General features: G+C 50.3%; 1 protein-coding gene across 1 annotated transcript in view; it reads left to right on the forward strand.

The window, feature by feature from the left end:
• The window catches only part of ME3 (malic enzyme 3), a 170,879-nt gene that overhangs the window by 114,417 nt on the left and 39,978 nt on the right, over positions 1-16,484 (forward strand). The window contains 3 exon segments of the mRNA XM_073215917.1: positions 52-127; positions 8,721-8,882; positions 14,754-14,857. Of these exon segments, the coding sequence (XP_073072018.1) occupies positions 52-127; positions 8,721-8,882; positions 14,754-14,857 (342 nt within the window).

Below are 16,484 nucleotides of genomic sequence, written 5' to 3' on the forward strand. Positions count from 1 at the left end.
CCTAGTCTGACTGCGTGGTGTCTCTGTGTGTACATATTTTGTTTCTCCTAGGGGGCTATTTATCACCATTCATGACAAGGGCCATCTTGCAACGATGCTGAACTCTTGGCCAGAAGATGATATCAAGGTATGATCCTTTTTCTTTGCTATTGCTCTCTCATTGGATGAATCCTTTCAGCCTGGACCAGAGTCATTCCCAGCTATAAAATGAGCCATTGCAACATTGAAGGGAAGACACTGCACCCCTTTCCCAGGCCTTTTACAGCCAAGTGTAAATGCACCATGGAGCAGAGGTGTGCATTAACCAGGCACCCATGGGAAATCGGCCTGTATCACTAGTATCTGAAGATATATTCCTTAGGTATTGAGTACCCACTAAAAATCCACTGCCAGTGTCCATGATGGACACAGGGGAAAATCAGACACAGACCCTCTTCTCAAGTAGTTGGCTTTTCATGAGGAAAATAAGACAGTGACTAACATGGTGAACTTGACCAGAGGTAAATGAGGCACAGAGAAAGAGTTGGGGGTGTTCCAAGAGGCAGAGATTACTTTTAGCCTGAGGACAATCTAGGAAGATTTCATGGGACAGGTGTCATTGGAGCAGGGCCTTGAATTGAGGAGTAGAGTTTGGACAGTTAGACATTGAAGAGAGTAGGATGTAGGGTGAAATTTTATTTTTCAAAAGAAAAGCTTATGAACAACATGTTCATACTTGGAAGTATGCAGCAGTATATACAGGGGTTGGGGGTGGGAGATGCATATTCAGCTTGACACACAAACCTGGCACTTCTTCCTGGAATGTCAGTTTTACTCCAGAAATTTAAGGAGAAAACATTTATATATCATAAAGAGGGTATAATGTAGAATGCAAAATTTGTGTTAATTTCAAAATACAAAACACACAGCTTTGTAGAAACATGTTAGTCTCTGGCTACATCCCCAGACCTCCTCTTTCCATATGGAGACCTGTGAAAGAGTTTGAGGGGCTCTGGCATTTCAGCTCATTGTCACTTCTGCAAACAAAATGGGTGAGGCAAAACTGCAAAATGCCTGCTAGCTGCTCTGTGAGGGCGTTGCTGGCACAGGAGCTGGGAAGGGGCTGGAGCTGACCAAGCTCATACAAGTACCCCTCAGGACAGTTACTGTACCATCCTGCCTTGGCGGTGAGACTGAGGTCCTCCAGCGTGGCTTCCTCTCCCACCCTCCTTCCTTCCACCCCTGCAGGTTCCCTGAGCCACCACCACCCCACCCCACCAGACACCAAGTGTGGCTTGTCTACCTGCCTCTCTTTGTGTGCCGCCCACTTCTGGCCCCCTCAGGGGAGTGACAGCAGCTAGAACCAGAGCAGGTAGAGCAAGACCTTGGCTCTCAGGAGCCAGGCCTGAGCCACAGCAAGGGCCCTGGGCCTGCGGTCCTGGCCATGGGAGGAACTCATACTGTTCATCCGTCTGGGTGTGAGTTTGCCCTGTTTATCTGCTTATCTCTCCTGCTTATCTGCTTAGACTCCAGTTACATGCAAGCCTTGGCCCTGCAGGTTTTGGTCCCAGCCCCAGAAGAAGCAAGTTTCTAGGGTGTGTCTAGGATGAATCTAAAGATCTTGAGCACATTAAGGGAAGCCAGCTCATTCAGTGGGAAGTTAACTCAAGCCTGCCCTGTGTGGACATGCTGACAAGGACCCACAGACTGTTCTTGCACACCTTCCTGGACAGTCTGGCCATGGTGAGACCTTGTGCATAGTGGGCACTCAGCAGATGCTTGCTGAGGGGGGTGCACACTGACGGACGTGGTGGGCACCTCCCGTGTGCAGACATTGTGCCAAGAGGGGAGAGATGGGGTTTCTATTGACACATATGGTGACTTTGCGCAAGATACGAGGGACTAAAAAGAATGATGAAAAGACACCTCCTCCAAACCACTAAGAAAAAGGCTTGGTGAAGGGCTCATGGCTGGGTTCTAATTGCTCCTCTCATCAGAGCACAACTTACTAAGCTATACCTATGGCCCTGTTGCTGGGAATGCAGAACAAGAAAAATACAGGCCCTGACCCCAAAACTGCTTCACTCCCTTTGGGAAACCGAGATAGGCATTCAAAATAGACCCTCAGCTGCTAAATATCTGTTGACTTCAGCAAACATATTTTGAGGGACTTCTAAGTACTAAGTGCTAGTTACCTGGGAGATGGAGCAGCAACTGTTTTAATTTTAAAGGAAGAGAAAGGGAGGCTTAAGGTCTCCCTGAAATAGGTGGGACTTGCACAGGGACTCAAATGAAAGGAGACAGCCAGAGTCTCTTGGGAAAGTGTAGGTCACATTAGCAGATCTGGACGAGTGCATCTAAGTCAGTTGCATTCAACAACCATTTAGGAAACATCTACTCTCTAAGAGTTCCCTAGGGACTCGGGAATAAAGAAGGTGGACAGGCCCAACCTCAAGGAGCTGGCAGTCTGGTTAGAGAGACTGACCCGAAGCCATTGCACCGGACTGTGTGTGCTGCCAAAGAGAGGAGCCCAGGGAACAGCAGCAGGTGGGGGACTGCCTGACCACTCCCCCTTCAGTGCCCTGGCGTGGACAGGTGCGTGCCTGGGGCCGGCTCCTCCCCTCCACCCTTTATTCCTGTCTCCCTTTGGAAAAACCCCAAGATCAATCCCCAGGAACTATGTAGAAGAATCAGCTCTGGCTTTGTGGTCAGACAGACCCGGATTCTAATCTTGAATCTTCTTTTTACCTTCTCTGTGTGCAAATAACCTCTCTGATCTTTCTTCTCCTGTTGTGAGAATTAACTATGACCCTGTACAACACTGAAGGGCAGTTGAGTGGACACATTGCTGCTAAGGTGGACGAGGTGGCTATAGTGTCCACAGCAGCAGGAAAGAGACTGCTGAGACCTGAGGGCAGTCGAGGAGGGGCCCTCTTACCTGGGAATCACAGGCCACAAGCCAGTGACCCACTGACTTCGCCCCTAAGCATGTTTGATTTGGCCCTCAGTGATTTTTGAGAATATTCAATTTGTAGGCAACATTCTAAAATTAGGAGAGTTCATTAAAAAAAAACCAACAACTTGAATTTCCAGCTTCCTCTGGAAAAATCAGAAACTCTAAATTTTGTACCCATCGTTTGGTGTATAAACAAGGCAAAAGGACTGAGCAGGCTGCCCCAGTTAACCCTAGTCCCCACCTGCCCCATCCACTGGCCTTTTCTGGAGAGTCCACTCCCTTCACCCCCAGAGCTGCCCTTACAAAGGTCCAGAATGTTCCAAGCCACAGTCTTTCTTGTTTACTGGTGTGTTTTCTCCAGTTGCCTTAGAAAGAGGAGATGAAGGTCTCCCTACCTAGGTGCAGAATCTCTGCTCTTTAGCCCTCCTTCCTGTGACTGTTTCATCTGATTCGCATAGCCTCTGTTGTCAGAGTGCTTCCAAACCCCCGAGGCGGGTCCTGATGAGCGGGCAGGGGTGTCTTTTCTCAGATGAGCAATTGCCCGCAGTACCCCCCCCCCACAAGTAAGTGTGATGCCTCCCCAAGCCTGCTGCTGAACCACCTCTTCCCCAGCTGCTGTGTCAGCAAGGCACAGTTCTTTAAGGTGCAGGCATTTCAGCCCCTGATGTTATTTCTGAATCAGCTGAATCAACTGGGAAGAAAAAAGGTGATTTTCCATGGTTTCCCAGCCAGAAAGCTGACCTGCAAACTGAGATGTGAGAGAAGTAGACTGCGGGGGAAGTAAGGCCAAAGTCCAGGGCTGGAGACCCTGAGGTTTGTGGGCTCCTCTTGTTCAGGGTGGAGGTGGCGGGCCAGGCTGCCCAGAGCTGTCCAGCGTAAATCACGATGACGAATGAGAACTGCTTTTCTGACTCGTTCCCACAGAGGCCATCGCCCGGAGCCAGGAGGAAGGCTCAGCTGAGAACAGCCATCCTCCCCAAAAGCTTTCCCAAGCTCCTAAATCTCTCCCTTGTCCATCCCAATCCCACAGCTGCAGGGAGGAGGTGCTGAGAGGCCGCTGGTAGTGGGGCCAAAGGATCCGTCCAGCCACGTGGGCATTTAAACCTGGACCAGATGCTAGTGCCAAGTGCCTGCCTGGCATGCACAGGCCCACCGTGTGTTAAACCCTGCTCCGTACTCAGTGTCAGAAGTTGGACTTGCCAGGAAATCTTCTCTGAGATGTCCAGCAGCATGTCAGGGAGTGCTCTTGGGTCCACACTTCCAGAAGGAAAGGAAGCCAAAGAGAGCTGAGGGAGAGGTGGGGTTGAATGGGGTCCCAGGGAAAACTCAGCCGCACCCACAAGGACCTCTGGAGCTGGGATGGCCCTTCAGAGTCACCCTGAGTTGCAGCAATGGAGCCGGGCCTCCACTGGCCTGCACCCATCAGTCATTGGCTGCAGGTTACTGCCCTGGGACAGGATGTGGCTTGGGGCAGCGTGGCTCTCTTCAGTGGAAGAAATTCCCAAAGTGGCTGAGAGCAGAGAGCGGAGCTGGGGGAATCACTCCGTCATTCCCGAAAGGCGGCCTGGGCAGCACCACACCCTCCTGCGCGGCAGTCTGCCAGAGTGTCTGTGTGGATTAACTCATCACCTCCTAATGACCTGTAAGAGTTAGGGATTGTTCTTACCCCCATTTAATTGACAAGGAAGCTGCGAGGTTAGGTTCTGTGCTTGCGAGGTGGGGAACCAGGATTCGAAACTATGGTTTGTGTGTTATTTATGTTGCGAGGAGACAGAGAAATGAGGAGGCAGACAAGAAGGAGGACACAGACGACAAGGAAGGAACAAGAGGAGGAGGAAAGAGGTGCACGCACAAGGCCGCGGGCAGCCCAGGTCCTAGGAAACCGCTAGAGGGGTCACGACCCTCAGGTCCACCTGGGGATAGCCCGGTCGGGTTCACCTGGGTTATGGGATGTGCGCAGGAAGTCCAGAAAGCCTGTAGGTCCAAGCTAGGTGGACAAGGGAAGAATGTAGCAAACCACTCCCGTGTCTTTGGAACTCCCCCTAGACATCCACATACAGGCACGTTATGAGTTATAAAAGCATCTAAACAAGGAAATTGTGATCCTGTAGTTCACTGATACTTACTGCTGGGCTCTAAAGCCCCACGATGTTGTTCTGGTTTGCCCTCAGCCTGTTGACCTCTACTACACTAGTGGCCCCAGGCATCAGCTCTATTGACGTCATGAAGAAGAGGATGCAGTATTTTCTCTCTGAACTTCTTCATCTATGCCAGGTCTAAATTGAATCCCTTAGAGAAGATCCTTTGCTCTCTATGTGGGATATATCACACTGTCCACCATTTACTGAGTTTATGTCACATTGCAGACACCACGCTAAGTGCTAAAGAATCAAAAATGACAAGACCTGTTTACTTGCCCTAAAGAGCTTAGAACTACTATTGAAAAACAAGAAAATTATATAACTCTATACAAAAAGAGACATATAGGTGCTGTGGAAGAGGAAAATGCTGTGGGAATTCACCACTGGACAGTTCTGAGACTGAGAGATACAGGTAATGGAGGACAAGAGAAGTAAAAGGTTTAAAAGGAGTGAAAGAGAACAGTGGATTCATTTGGTTAAAGACTCAAGGGACTTCAGAGGACTATCACACATCCAAGTGGCAAGCAGGCAGCACTACGTGTCATCTGCTTAGAGATGACAGTAGAAGCTGTTGGAAGGGATGAGATGTCAAGGTCAGAAAACTATTGAGCTTTGCATGGCCAGACTTTCTTAAAAGCTGCCAACGTCTCTCCTTGGTTTCCCTTTCATTCATTTATTCAACAAATAATTACTACATGGCCTTTCTGTGGTAACGCTGAACTAGAGAGAGGTGAAACAATTAAAATTCTAATATGTAATCTTTGCCCCAAATAATAATCAGCAGCCATTTACTAACCACGTATACAAGGCACCTGGTTAAAATGAGACTTACGTCATTTCATCTTTACAATGATGTGGTGAGTTAGGTACTATTATTAGCTCTATTTTATGGAAAATTAAAGCTCAGAAAAGTTATCTGCTTGCCAAAGATTACAGATGCTACATTATCAAGGAGCCTAGATTTAAATACTGGTTATCAGACTCCAAAACCCCTGCCATTAACCTTTAGGCTGTTTGGTAAGATAAAGGGTGCATAAGAATTGTTAAATAAGAACCCAAATACTATCACGGTCAGGTGTTTAAGTGGTAGTTTATGCAGGGCTTGGCAAGCAGTAGGTACTTAATAAATGCTTGTGGAAGGCAAGCAGGCAGACAGGAAAGGTGAGCAGCTGGTGTGTGGTGGGTGAAACAAGTGCTAGGAGAGATGGCATTAGATTAATGAGCAGGACTTGCACTGCTGGAGAAAGAGAAGGACCTTCTAGGAGAGTCAAACGTACAAGCTGAGAAGCAAGGGGGTGTAAGTGGATCCAGAGTGTGTCTGGGAGGAAGGAGGCCAGGTGGACTAGAGCAGGCAATTGTCTACAGGTGAGTAGCAGGAGGTACGTTTCAGAAGGCATGTTGGACTCAGATCACTAACAAAACATTTGGGGCCCTATTCTACAGACAGTTTTAAGTCACTAAGGGTCTTTGAGCCTGGGAATGGCATAATGAAAATGGGCTTCTGATACAGTGAATCTGACCTTGGTTGGCAGCAGAGATTGGAAGAAAAAAAGTGAGTCTGTCTGTGAAGCTGTTGCAGTAGCCCTGCCATTAGCACTGTGTGTATGATTGGGAGTCAGTGACGGGTGGAGGTGAGACCTTCATCCCCTCAGGAGAGGGGCATGTGGCAGAGTTCCCTGGACACTTCCAGGCTGGGAGGTTGTGGGATAACACCTTGGAGTGGAAGATGATTTCCTCTGTTTAACTCACTGCCCCTCCGGAGAGAAAAGTTCTGAGAGAATGGGGACCAGAATAAGGAAGCTTTGATTAGGAGAAATGGTAGAAATGCCCAGACTTTGGGCACCTGGGGCAGGCTGGAGGCACAGGCCCCTCCTGGGGAAGCTGCCAGGTGCTTTACCCCAGCTGAATGGTGGCAGGAGGAGCCCTGAACCAGGAACCCAAGTTAGATTAGATTCGCCTGATTAGAATCCCAGCCTGCCATGTACAAAAGCTAGGTGAGTTTGGTTAAGTCATCTAATTTTTCTAAGAGAAGTGATCTGGAAACATCCTGTCCAGTACATGGCATGTGACTTGTACTTAACAAATGCGTACAGAACAAAGCTTCTACTTTCTCACCTGAGAAATGGGTATAAGAATCTCAGATCTGCCTGCTTGCCAGGGCTGCGGGGAGGGTCAGATGAGAGGTGGGTTGGAGCACTTTCTGTAGAGGCAGTAGACCAGCCTCAGGGGGAATATCGTGATCTTTGTGGGTCTGAGCACTCTGCAGAGATCCCTTTCCAGAAGCTGAGAGGTGTTTTTAAAAATCTCTACACATGTTTCTTCCAAAAGGCGGCAGCAGCCTTTGTGTGCTCTCACCCCTGGAGAGACAGGGAACAGAAGGGAGAAGGTGCTGAGGGCCCTGTGGGCACTGGACCATAAACTCTTTAGGGCAAGAATGGGCTCCATCCCTGTCCCCAGTGCTCAGCATTGTACCTGAGTGGATCGAACTGACCCCTTTGATGCCCATGAGCACCACACATAGGGCCAACAAGACATCCATAGCTCAAAGCCAGTGCTAAGTCCTGACCCAAAACCAGGTTCCAGTGGAGGGATGGGTGGCCCCGTTAAACTTAACCTAGAGATGGAAGGAGCTGGCAATGGTGAGCAGGTTGGGGTGACCTCTTAGGCTGAGGGATTCTCCGTGGCCTGACAGTCAAGGCCCTTCACTGTCTGCCTCCTGACCAACTTTCCATTCTCTCCTCATGCCACCTGCACGCCCACACACAGCCTATATCCTCCCCACCTCTACCCTGGATCTTAATTCCCTTTCTCCCCAGCTGCACCCCCAGTGACAGTTTTCACCTGTTGGAGGTCTGGCACGTGAAGGGTTAGCCTGCAGGAAGTAACTCTATCCTGTCAGTCTCTCTGCCCTGTGCTCTTCTGCTGAACTCCCAGTTTCCTTCCAGAGCCATAATTACAAATATGGATGTTCCATCTCCCTTTTTGCCCTTTAGTTCTTCAGGGCTTGGGTCCATACATATTTTTACAGATGAGCAAACTACCTCTTCTTCCCCCAAGATCTGGCACAATGTCTTAACACAGAGCAGGTACTTCAAAAACAAGTATTAAGGGAATGACTAAATGAATACCCATCATAACCGCAGGAGTGACCTTGAACCCGCACTGTCCCTAGTACATGGTGTGCCTTCGGTGGTCATCCGCCAGCACACAAAGGCAGTCCCAGTACAACCTGAGAACCCTCCTGGTCTCACGTGAAATGGTGACCCAGCAGGTGGCCCCGGGAGTTCTGTCCTTTGCAGATTGGATTTGTCATCTCCCAGGAGCCTGCCCAAGAACACACACATGGTCTCGCTTCCCCCTGCCTGTGCCCCATTCTCATGCTGAGGTGTCTACTTAGGTTCTCCAAGGGGACCTGGCTAGGCGTGGTTTCCGCCAGCTGTTTCTGCCCCTGCCTCCTGCCTCAGGATGCAGGGGGGCACCTTTCTGTCAGCTAGGCAGGTTCCTCACCAGCCTGCCACCTTCAGTTGAGTGACTCCTTTGGCCTTTCCCAGAGGCAGGGGGCATCCAGTTGTCAAGCCTGCCGTGCCAAGGCTGTTAAGCTGGGCACTTCGTCACAGGAGACCCTGTCCCTGATTGTTTTCCAGGCCGTGGTGGTGACTGATGGGGAGCGCATCCTGGGACTGGGCGACCTGGGCTGCTACGGCATGGGCATCCCTGTGGGCAAGCTGGCCCTGTACACGGCGTGCGGAGGGGTCAACCCACGGCAGTGCCTCCCGGTGCTGCTGGATGTGGGCACCAACAACGAGGTAATGCGCCACTTGAGCCGGGAGCTCAGGGCCACAGGACGGCAGCAGGGGTGTGCGGGGAGCACCTTTGGGGGCGGTTATATCTGGGCAGCTTTGGGGCCCTTTCTCTCCTGGCTTCCCTTTGCCAGGGCTCTCCCCATTTTACAGATGAGGAAACTGAGACTGAAACCCATTAACCACTTAGCTCAGATCCCAGTGCTGTAGGTGTCAGAAGCAGGATTTGAACCCAGGTCTGTCTGGCTCCAGAGCTGCCCTGCCCACTGTGGCACACGGCTCCAAGGAGTCAGGTACTGGTGTCATAGACGGGGGAATGAAAGCTAGGGGAGTAGGTGTGTCATGCAGTCAGGGTCCACGGACACTCAGGAGCAAGTCAGAGTGTACAGGTGCTGTGTGCACAGTCTTCCCCCTCTGAGAAAGGGAAACACCCCCCCAGCCTTCCTGAAGCAACTTAATATACAAAAGTCCAATCACAGAGGGGCCAACGTGGTGATTTCTGTCTTTCCAAGTGCACTTACTATGTGTTCTCCCACACTACAGTTCTTCTTAAAAAGTGAATCAGTTTGCAGGATTTTTTCCCCAGAAGTCTTGGGGCTCAGCTCTTCCCCTGAGCAATAGGAGAGGGGCTTCTAGGCCTTGCAAGGTTCAGCTGCTGCGTCAGTGCAGGGAGGGTGCTGCTGTGAAGGCTTGAGGTCCGTGTGTGTACCTCTATAGTAACTCCTGAGGCAACAGCAGCTTTAATCAGAATCAGAAAACCCATCCTGGTTCCTGTTGAAGGAAAACATCTGCTGTCTGTGGCCCTGGCACTCTCAGTCACTTCTACCTGCCTATACCAAGGAGGTTTGGAAATATAAATATGGGGGACAGTGAGCCCGTGAAGAAGGGACATGACACAACAACGTCCCAAGGGGCCAGCGTGAGGAGGCAGGTTAGGCAGGGGGAGGTGCTTGTGTATTTTGTTTCATCCACATGCAGGCCAGACAGAGTCACAGCCTGTCCAGTTGAGAAGGGGCCTGAAATACTTCTTGGTCAGCCCTCATTTCACACAGGGAAGGGACCCCAGAGCAGAAATGGTTTCTTCAGATTTGACTTCAAGCCCAGTGTTCATCCCAACTTGATGCTGAGGGTCCAATGGGGACCCCTGGGGCCTTGGCTTTAAAACGGCCTCTGAGCCTTAGCAGTCATCTCTGGGCAAAAGTCTCAAGCCTTGGACTCACCTTGCCACGCGGTGCTGTGTGAGCTTCTGAGGAACTGACGAACCAGGGGAGTGGAGGGGAGTCCTGCCTGTTCTGGGAGATGTGGGGACAGATTCTCAGCAGAGCCTGGTAAACGGCATGTGGGGGTGCTACTGGACTGCTGAGGAAGTGTGGGATGGCAGCAGAGCTGGGCATCCGAGGGCTGCTTCTACCTGGAAAGAGCATCATTATTGCGGCTCATAAATAGCACTCACCACGTGGTGCCAGCGGAGGTGGCCCTGTGCATGTGTGCGCAGGGAGGGTGCCCTTCCTAGGATCTTTGTGATTTACCCTGGGCTCAACTGAGCTCCCACAGAAATGCGTGTTGACCCGACGGCCACCCTGACCGGGAAGGGCACTGTGTCCACAGCGTGAACCCAATTCCATGGCCTCCCCAGACCCCCCAGATGCTGACTACATCTTAATGTGCCTGTTGCTATGCAAGATAAGTATTTTTCCAGGCCAGGAGGTTCACCTCTCCTCCAACTTAAATCCAGTGCTCAGTGATATGGCGAGTTAAGAGGAGAAAACCATTTTGTTTTCCATGACAAGCTAAGTGACAGGGCTTAAATTCAAACCCAGATCTGTCCAGTTGCCTAGCCCCAAGCCCCTTCTGCTTCTAAAGCCAGGCCCTACTGAGATGAGGGTGCCCAGAGGGAGCATCTGGACTGGGGCCACCACTGCCTCCCACCTTCAGGATTCCTTCTGCCTCTCTTGATAGGGTTACCAGATTTAGCAAAGAAAAATATGGGATGCCAGTTCAATTTAAATTTCAGAAAAGTAGCTAATCATATTTTAGAATAAGTATGTTCCATGCAGTACTTGGGACATATTTAGACTAAAAAAAATTGCCTGTCTGGAATTCAATTCTGACTGGGGCATCTGTCCTGTGTTTTATTTGGCAATACTACCTGGTGAAAACTTCTAAACATTAAATGAAGAAGTCAAGGATGGAGGGGGCTGCTGGCATTGGGCCCAGAGTGGGTGAGAAGTCCCACACCTTGCTGGCAGCCACCCTTACAGCCCAGGCACTCAGTGGGACACAGAGCAGAATGTGGACTTCTTGTTCCCTGCTGTGCCAGGACAGCTGTGGGAGGTCCACCCTCCGCTGTTGCTGAGAAGCTATATTCCCTCCTGCCAAGGAGACCTAGCTGGCTGGAGATGTGGGCAGAGCCCTTCCCCAGACTCCTTTCTGCTGTCACTGCTCCCCAGCCTGTGGGATGACGGCACCACCTCTTCCGGGAAGAACAGACAGAGGGTAGGAGGCCCGCCAGGTTCCCCAGTTCCCACAACCTGGAGTGATGGGCTCTGTCATGAGATCCGGTCACAACAGGCTCAAGTTTCAGCTCAGCCACTTTCTGGTTGTGAGAACTTGGGCAATTTATTTAAAGCCTTGAACTCCTACCTTCATCAACTGTAAAATGGGCCTGAGACTATATCAGACAGAAGGATCAAATTACTCTTGATTCACAAGAAGTGAATTACTTGGAAGTTCTACACAAGTAGAAGCTATTTTTTAGTGTCATTTCCATAGAGAAACTCTCTTGCCGATTTTTTTTCTGGTGCTGAAGAATTGAAGTATTTCAGGCATAAAACGTTTTAGTATAAAAGTTGAAATATCTGGACACTTTTAAAGCTTTGTAGAGTCACCCCTGTATCTCAACAGTACCTCATAATGACTGGCCTTTGATCTTAAATGCAGATATGCCAAGGCATTTTTGGAAAATTCTAAAATTCTTCAGTGCTACTGGAGAATCTGACTTGCCCCAGAAACCATGTATCAACACAAAGAAATTCACTCTGCTGCCTGGCGCACCAGGAATTCAGATCTTTGACTTGGCAACAGTACAAATTGTAACTCACTGCGGACCCTTTAATCTCTGTGAGAACTAAAAAAAAGTGATGTTTTCTGCAACTGCCAAGAGTTACACTGTTTTTATCATTTTTATATATATCCTTCCAGGCTGTATATGTATGTGTTTCAGATAGCTGAAATTACATTTGTGTGATTTTGTATCCTTCTCTTCTCACTTTAAATAATCTCATACACATTTGTTCAGATGACTACATAGTCTTAAAACCACCAGGGTTAATGGCTGCTGTCCATTGAGTTGATGTAACACCATTTACTCTAAGGCTCCCCCTTGGCCGGATGGTTGCTGCCTCTAAGTGGCATTAAGATGGTCACTAAAGGTGTCACATGGAGGGATGGATGCTGTATACTCCACTGTCATCCTTTACTCTCGCACACCTGGCAGGGTAGAATCCTAACTGATCTCAAGGATGTATAATCCAGGGCTGAGGAGAGTGAGGAAAGAAGAGAGAAGGGCAGGACCCACCTTCTTGCTGAGTGTAGACCTGTGGTACCTGGAGAAGGTCCTAAACCCACCTCCGAGGTTGTGGGGAGTTGGGAAGGCAGAGATTGCCTGTTCTTTTCTGTCCCCTACACCTTTTCCACACCACCTCCTATAGTGTCATCAAGACAATAGGGACCTGGAGCACTGTCTTTAACAAAAATTAAGTCAATTCTGGTTGATATGCCATAGTGCTGCCTAAGCAGTATGGCCCAGTGGTTTAGACCATGGGCTCTGGAGCCAGGCAGCATGCGTTTGAATCTGGACCCTTCCACTGTTTAACCTCAGTGACTTTTTACTGCATTTGTAAAATGGAGGAAAATACTAAGACCCACCTCCATGTCCACTCAGGCCCTCCAGGAAACAGACGTGTGAAAATGTTACTGGGAGGAACCCTGTGAAGAGTCAAGGGGAGGGAGCGGGTGTAGCTGGGGCCTTCAGACTACAGTGCAGGCCTGACCCCTGTGAAAGGAGAGAGGGAAGGACACCTGAGTACAGAGAGCTCTGCCTGCAGGGCAGCCCTTGGACAGTCTCAGGTGGGCCAATGGACGGTCCCTGCACAAGGACTGCCTGGGAGTCCACGGCAGGGCACATTGCCCTGCCAGCCCCCCACCCACCTGGCTCCGTCAGTGTCTGAGCAGGGCTCAGGGAGAGTGTGTAGCTGACAGCTGTCCACCCTCTACCCTCCCTTAGCAGACTCCCTTAGGGGATCTGAGCCACACACCTACCTGGTCGCCACACGTCACGGGGGCAATACTTGACGTATTCCTTAATACATGGCACGTAGGGAGCTCTATGAAAGTTAAAGCCACTGCCATTACTTAACAGCGAGTGTTATAATTCACAAGGCTCTTTCACATGTATTATTTCATTCAGTCATGACAATCACCCTGTGCAGCTGGCATTTCACCCACATGTGTCAGATGAGAAGGCTCTATGAGGTTACACAGCAAGGCGGTGGTGGAGGTAAGACTTGAGTCTTAACATCAAGCCCCCGAGGCCCCGGCAATGATGTCCTTGCCTTTGAATCCAGCCATAGCATCTCCAACGGAGATGAAGAGAACACAAACCCTGACCTACAAGGTGCTCCTATTTTCAGTGATATAGACACAAAATAGCTAATTCCCAGAAACCCTGACACATGGAATGCCTTCCTGTTTCCTGAACAAATGCACCTGGTTCTTCCTCCTTCCACCTCCAGCCCCCAGCCTTCGTGCTGACTTCTCACCTGGAGGGGATGGCCCACAGGTCAAAATCTGCCCACCTTTTAATGCCTGACCATTTCCCCCACGACACACCACTACCCGTCCCCATGGGAATCACCTCACTCCTCTGCACTTCCGCGTGTCACATTCTGTTCCAAAGCAGTGTCACTCCTGACTAGGGCGGCGTTTGCTGGCATACTCCTCAGCCACCACAATGACTGAGCGCCCTAAAGGCAACAGCCATTTCTTACTTACCTCCACATGCCCCCGGGGGCCACTGTCAGCAGAAATAGATGATCGGTGAGTGTGTCACACATGCAAGAGTCCACTGATTCTGTGGTGGGGGGTGTTTGACGGGGAGAGAAGAGGTGGGAAGTTGGCCGGTGGGCATGGCCATCAGACCAGGGCAGATGCAGAAGGAGCCACAAGAGGCAGGATGGGGGGACACCGACACAGGCTGGCATTAGCTGGGCATCTTTATTGAACTGAAATTTCTGGTTGTTTCATTGTATGGCTGTAGCACAGTGCCAGGCACATGGTGGATATTCAGTAAAATTTCGTTGAATGAATGAAGTGTTTTCTAATTTGAGTCCAGATCAGTGGCAAGACCCATATCTCAAGCCAGGTGCTGCCTAGAGCAGTCTTCAACCAGGGACGGTGTTGCTCTCAAGAAGACATTTGGAGTGTCTAGGGACATTTTTTATTGTGTCAACTGGGAGTGCTACTGAGAGTGGCAAGAGGCCAGAGATGCTGCTAAATACCCTACAAGGTACAAGCCAGCCCTCACATCAGAGAGGTATCCGGGCCAAAATGCCAGTAGTGCCCTTGCTGAGAAACCCTGAGATAAACCCAGAGCCTGCAGCCAGGGCTGAGAGAGCTTTGCCTGGTTCCAAGCATCCTTGGCTAGTAAAGTGGGTTCCTCCTGGGAGTCTAACCTCAGGCAAAGGCTTAGTCTCCACACACCTCCACGATGGCGCACAGGTTAGAGGGATAGCTGACTGCCAGCTCCCCCCTCCCTCCACCCCCTGGCCCTTCCCACTAAACCAGGACACCTGAGGAGACAGATGCTGTCTGTTCCAGGAGCTGCTCAGAGACCCCCTGTACATTGGCCTGAGACACCAGCGCGTGCGCGGGAAGGAGTACGACGACCTGCTGGACGAGTTCATGCAGGCTGTGACGGACAAGTAAGTGCGCCAGTCTGCCCTTTGGAAGGCAGTCTCCTAAGAGAGAGTGTGACTGAAGTCAGCACTGGTTTTAGCAGGTACACAAACAAGAGGCAGGAGATGCATGCTTTTCTGTGTGGTCTCAAAATTCCAACTTGACCCCATGTACTTGGAAGACTCAAAGACAAATGGGTGTGTTTTCTGGGGAATCTTTGAGGGCACAGCAGAAAGGCATGAGGGCTGATGTCTGAAGGTCTGTGACCTGTAGGTAGTTAGTATCTGATGTTCCAGGAGGAAACCCCTTGGCCTGAGCTGTTCTGGTCTCCTGGCATCAAGAGGGATGTTGTGAGCAGTGGATGAAAGAAGTGTGCCATTCTAATGAAATGACTTTAGAAGGCAGTTTGCCATGTCAGTCATCATTTCCCACCTCTACATGAGGACCAGGCAGCATTAATGAGCCACCATAGCAGGCCACACGGGCTTTGAGCCTGTGAGATTTATGAGGTGTCATCTCTGCACTAGAGTGCATAATATTAGTGGCTTCTGCCCCCTTCACCTGCCCCATATGTCTGCTGCCATGGCTACCCATGCACACTGACGTGCTACTGGGATAGAGTTCTGGAAACAGCCCCCCTCCCCCTCGTGTTTATTCTGACAGGAAAGTCAGTGAAGACAGAATTTCAGCAGCTCAGCAGGCCTCTGCAGAGCCATGAGTCCCCTTTACCCTTGAAAACCTCCAGCCTTTCCTGCCATCTCAAGAGTACGCAGGTTTGGCAGAGCTGGCCTGGACGTCCTGGGCAAAACACTCGCTTGTCTAAGCTCACGCACATGGACCCAAAGCACTGGGCTGGAGAGAGAGCTGCTCTGGCCTCAGCACCCACAGTCCCATTTGGGTGGGCTTTGGGGGTGGGAAACTGGATTTGGGTCTTCACTTCACCACTTCCAAGTCTGTGACGTTGGGCAGGTAAAGGAAAGTCTTCTTATCTGGAGATAAGAAGAAAGCATTTTATTGTTGTGTTTTTGTTTTTTTACAAGGAGAGAAAGTAATATTGTAGTTACATGTGGTGGGAAAGATCCTATAGAGAGGAGGAAATCAGTAATGGAGAGTGGGGTAGTGGAGCAAAATTCCCGAGTAAGCCAGAAGGAAGGATCTAGTGCACCCCTGGAGAGCCTGGCCTTAGATAGGAGCACAGAGGCCCATCTGCAGGGACAGAGGGAAGGCAGAGCCACGGGCACAGGCACAAGCAGGGGGCAGATGTGCGGGAGCGCGGGAGCCCCACTGGATGAAGGCAAGCTCGTCCGCTGAGAGGGAGGATGGGTTCAGAAGTGCTGGAGGTTTAAGGATGGAGAGGTAAGACCTGGAATGTCCACTCTAGGGAACTAGAGGATGATAGCTGTGTAGCTCCATGGCCCCCGGGAGATTACAGGGCATGAATTTGACTTAGGCCAGTCAACCTTTTTCTGTGGTGTTCTCTAGCCAGCTTCAACCATCTGAGTGCAGGGCAAGAAGAGGCAGAGAATGCGATTTCATTAGGGTTGGGATGTTCACGGGCAAGAGAGAAGAATTGGGAGTGTATTCCAGGGGACAATTATAACGATGGGTCATGAGGTCTAGGCTGAGTGAGAAAGAACACAAGGGCGGGTGGAG

This window comes from Manis javanica, chromosome 11 (assembly GCF_040802235.1).
Source record: "Manis javanica isolate MJ-LG chromosome 11, MJ_LKY, whole genome shotgun sequence".
Lineage (NCBI taxonomy): Eukaryota > Metazoa > Chordata > Mammalia > Pholidota > Manidae > Manis > Manis javanica.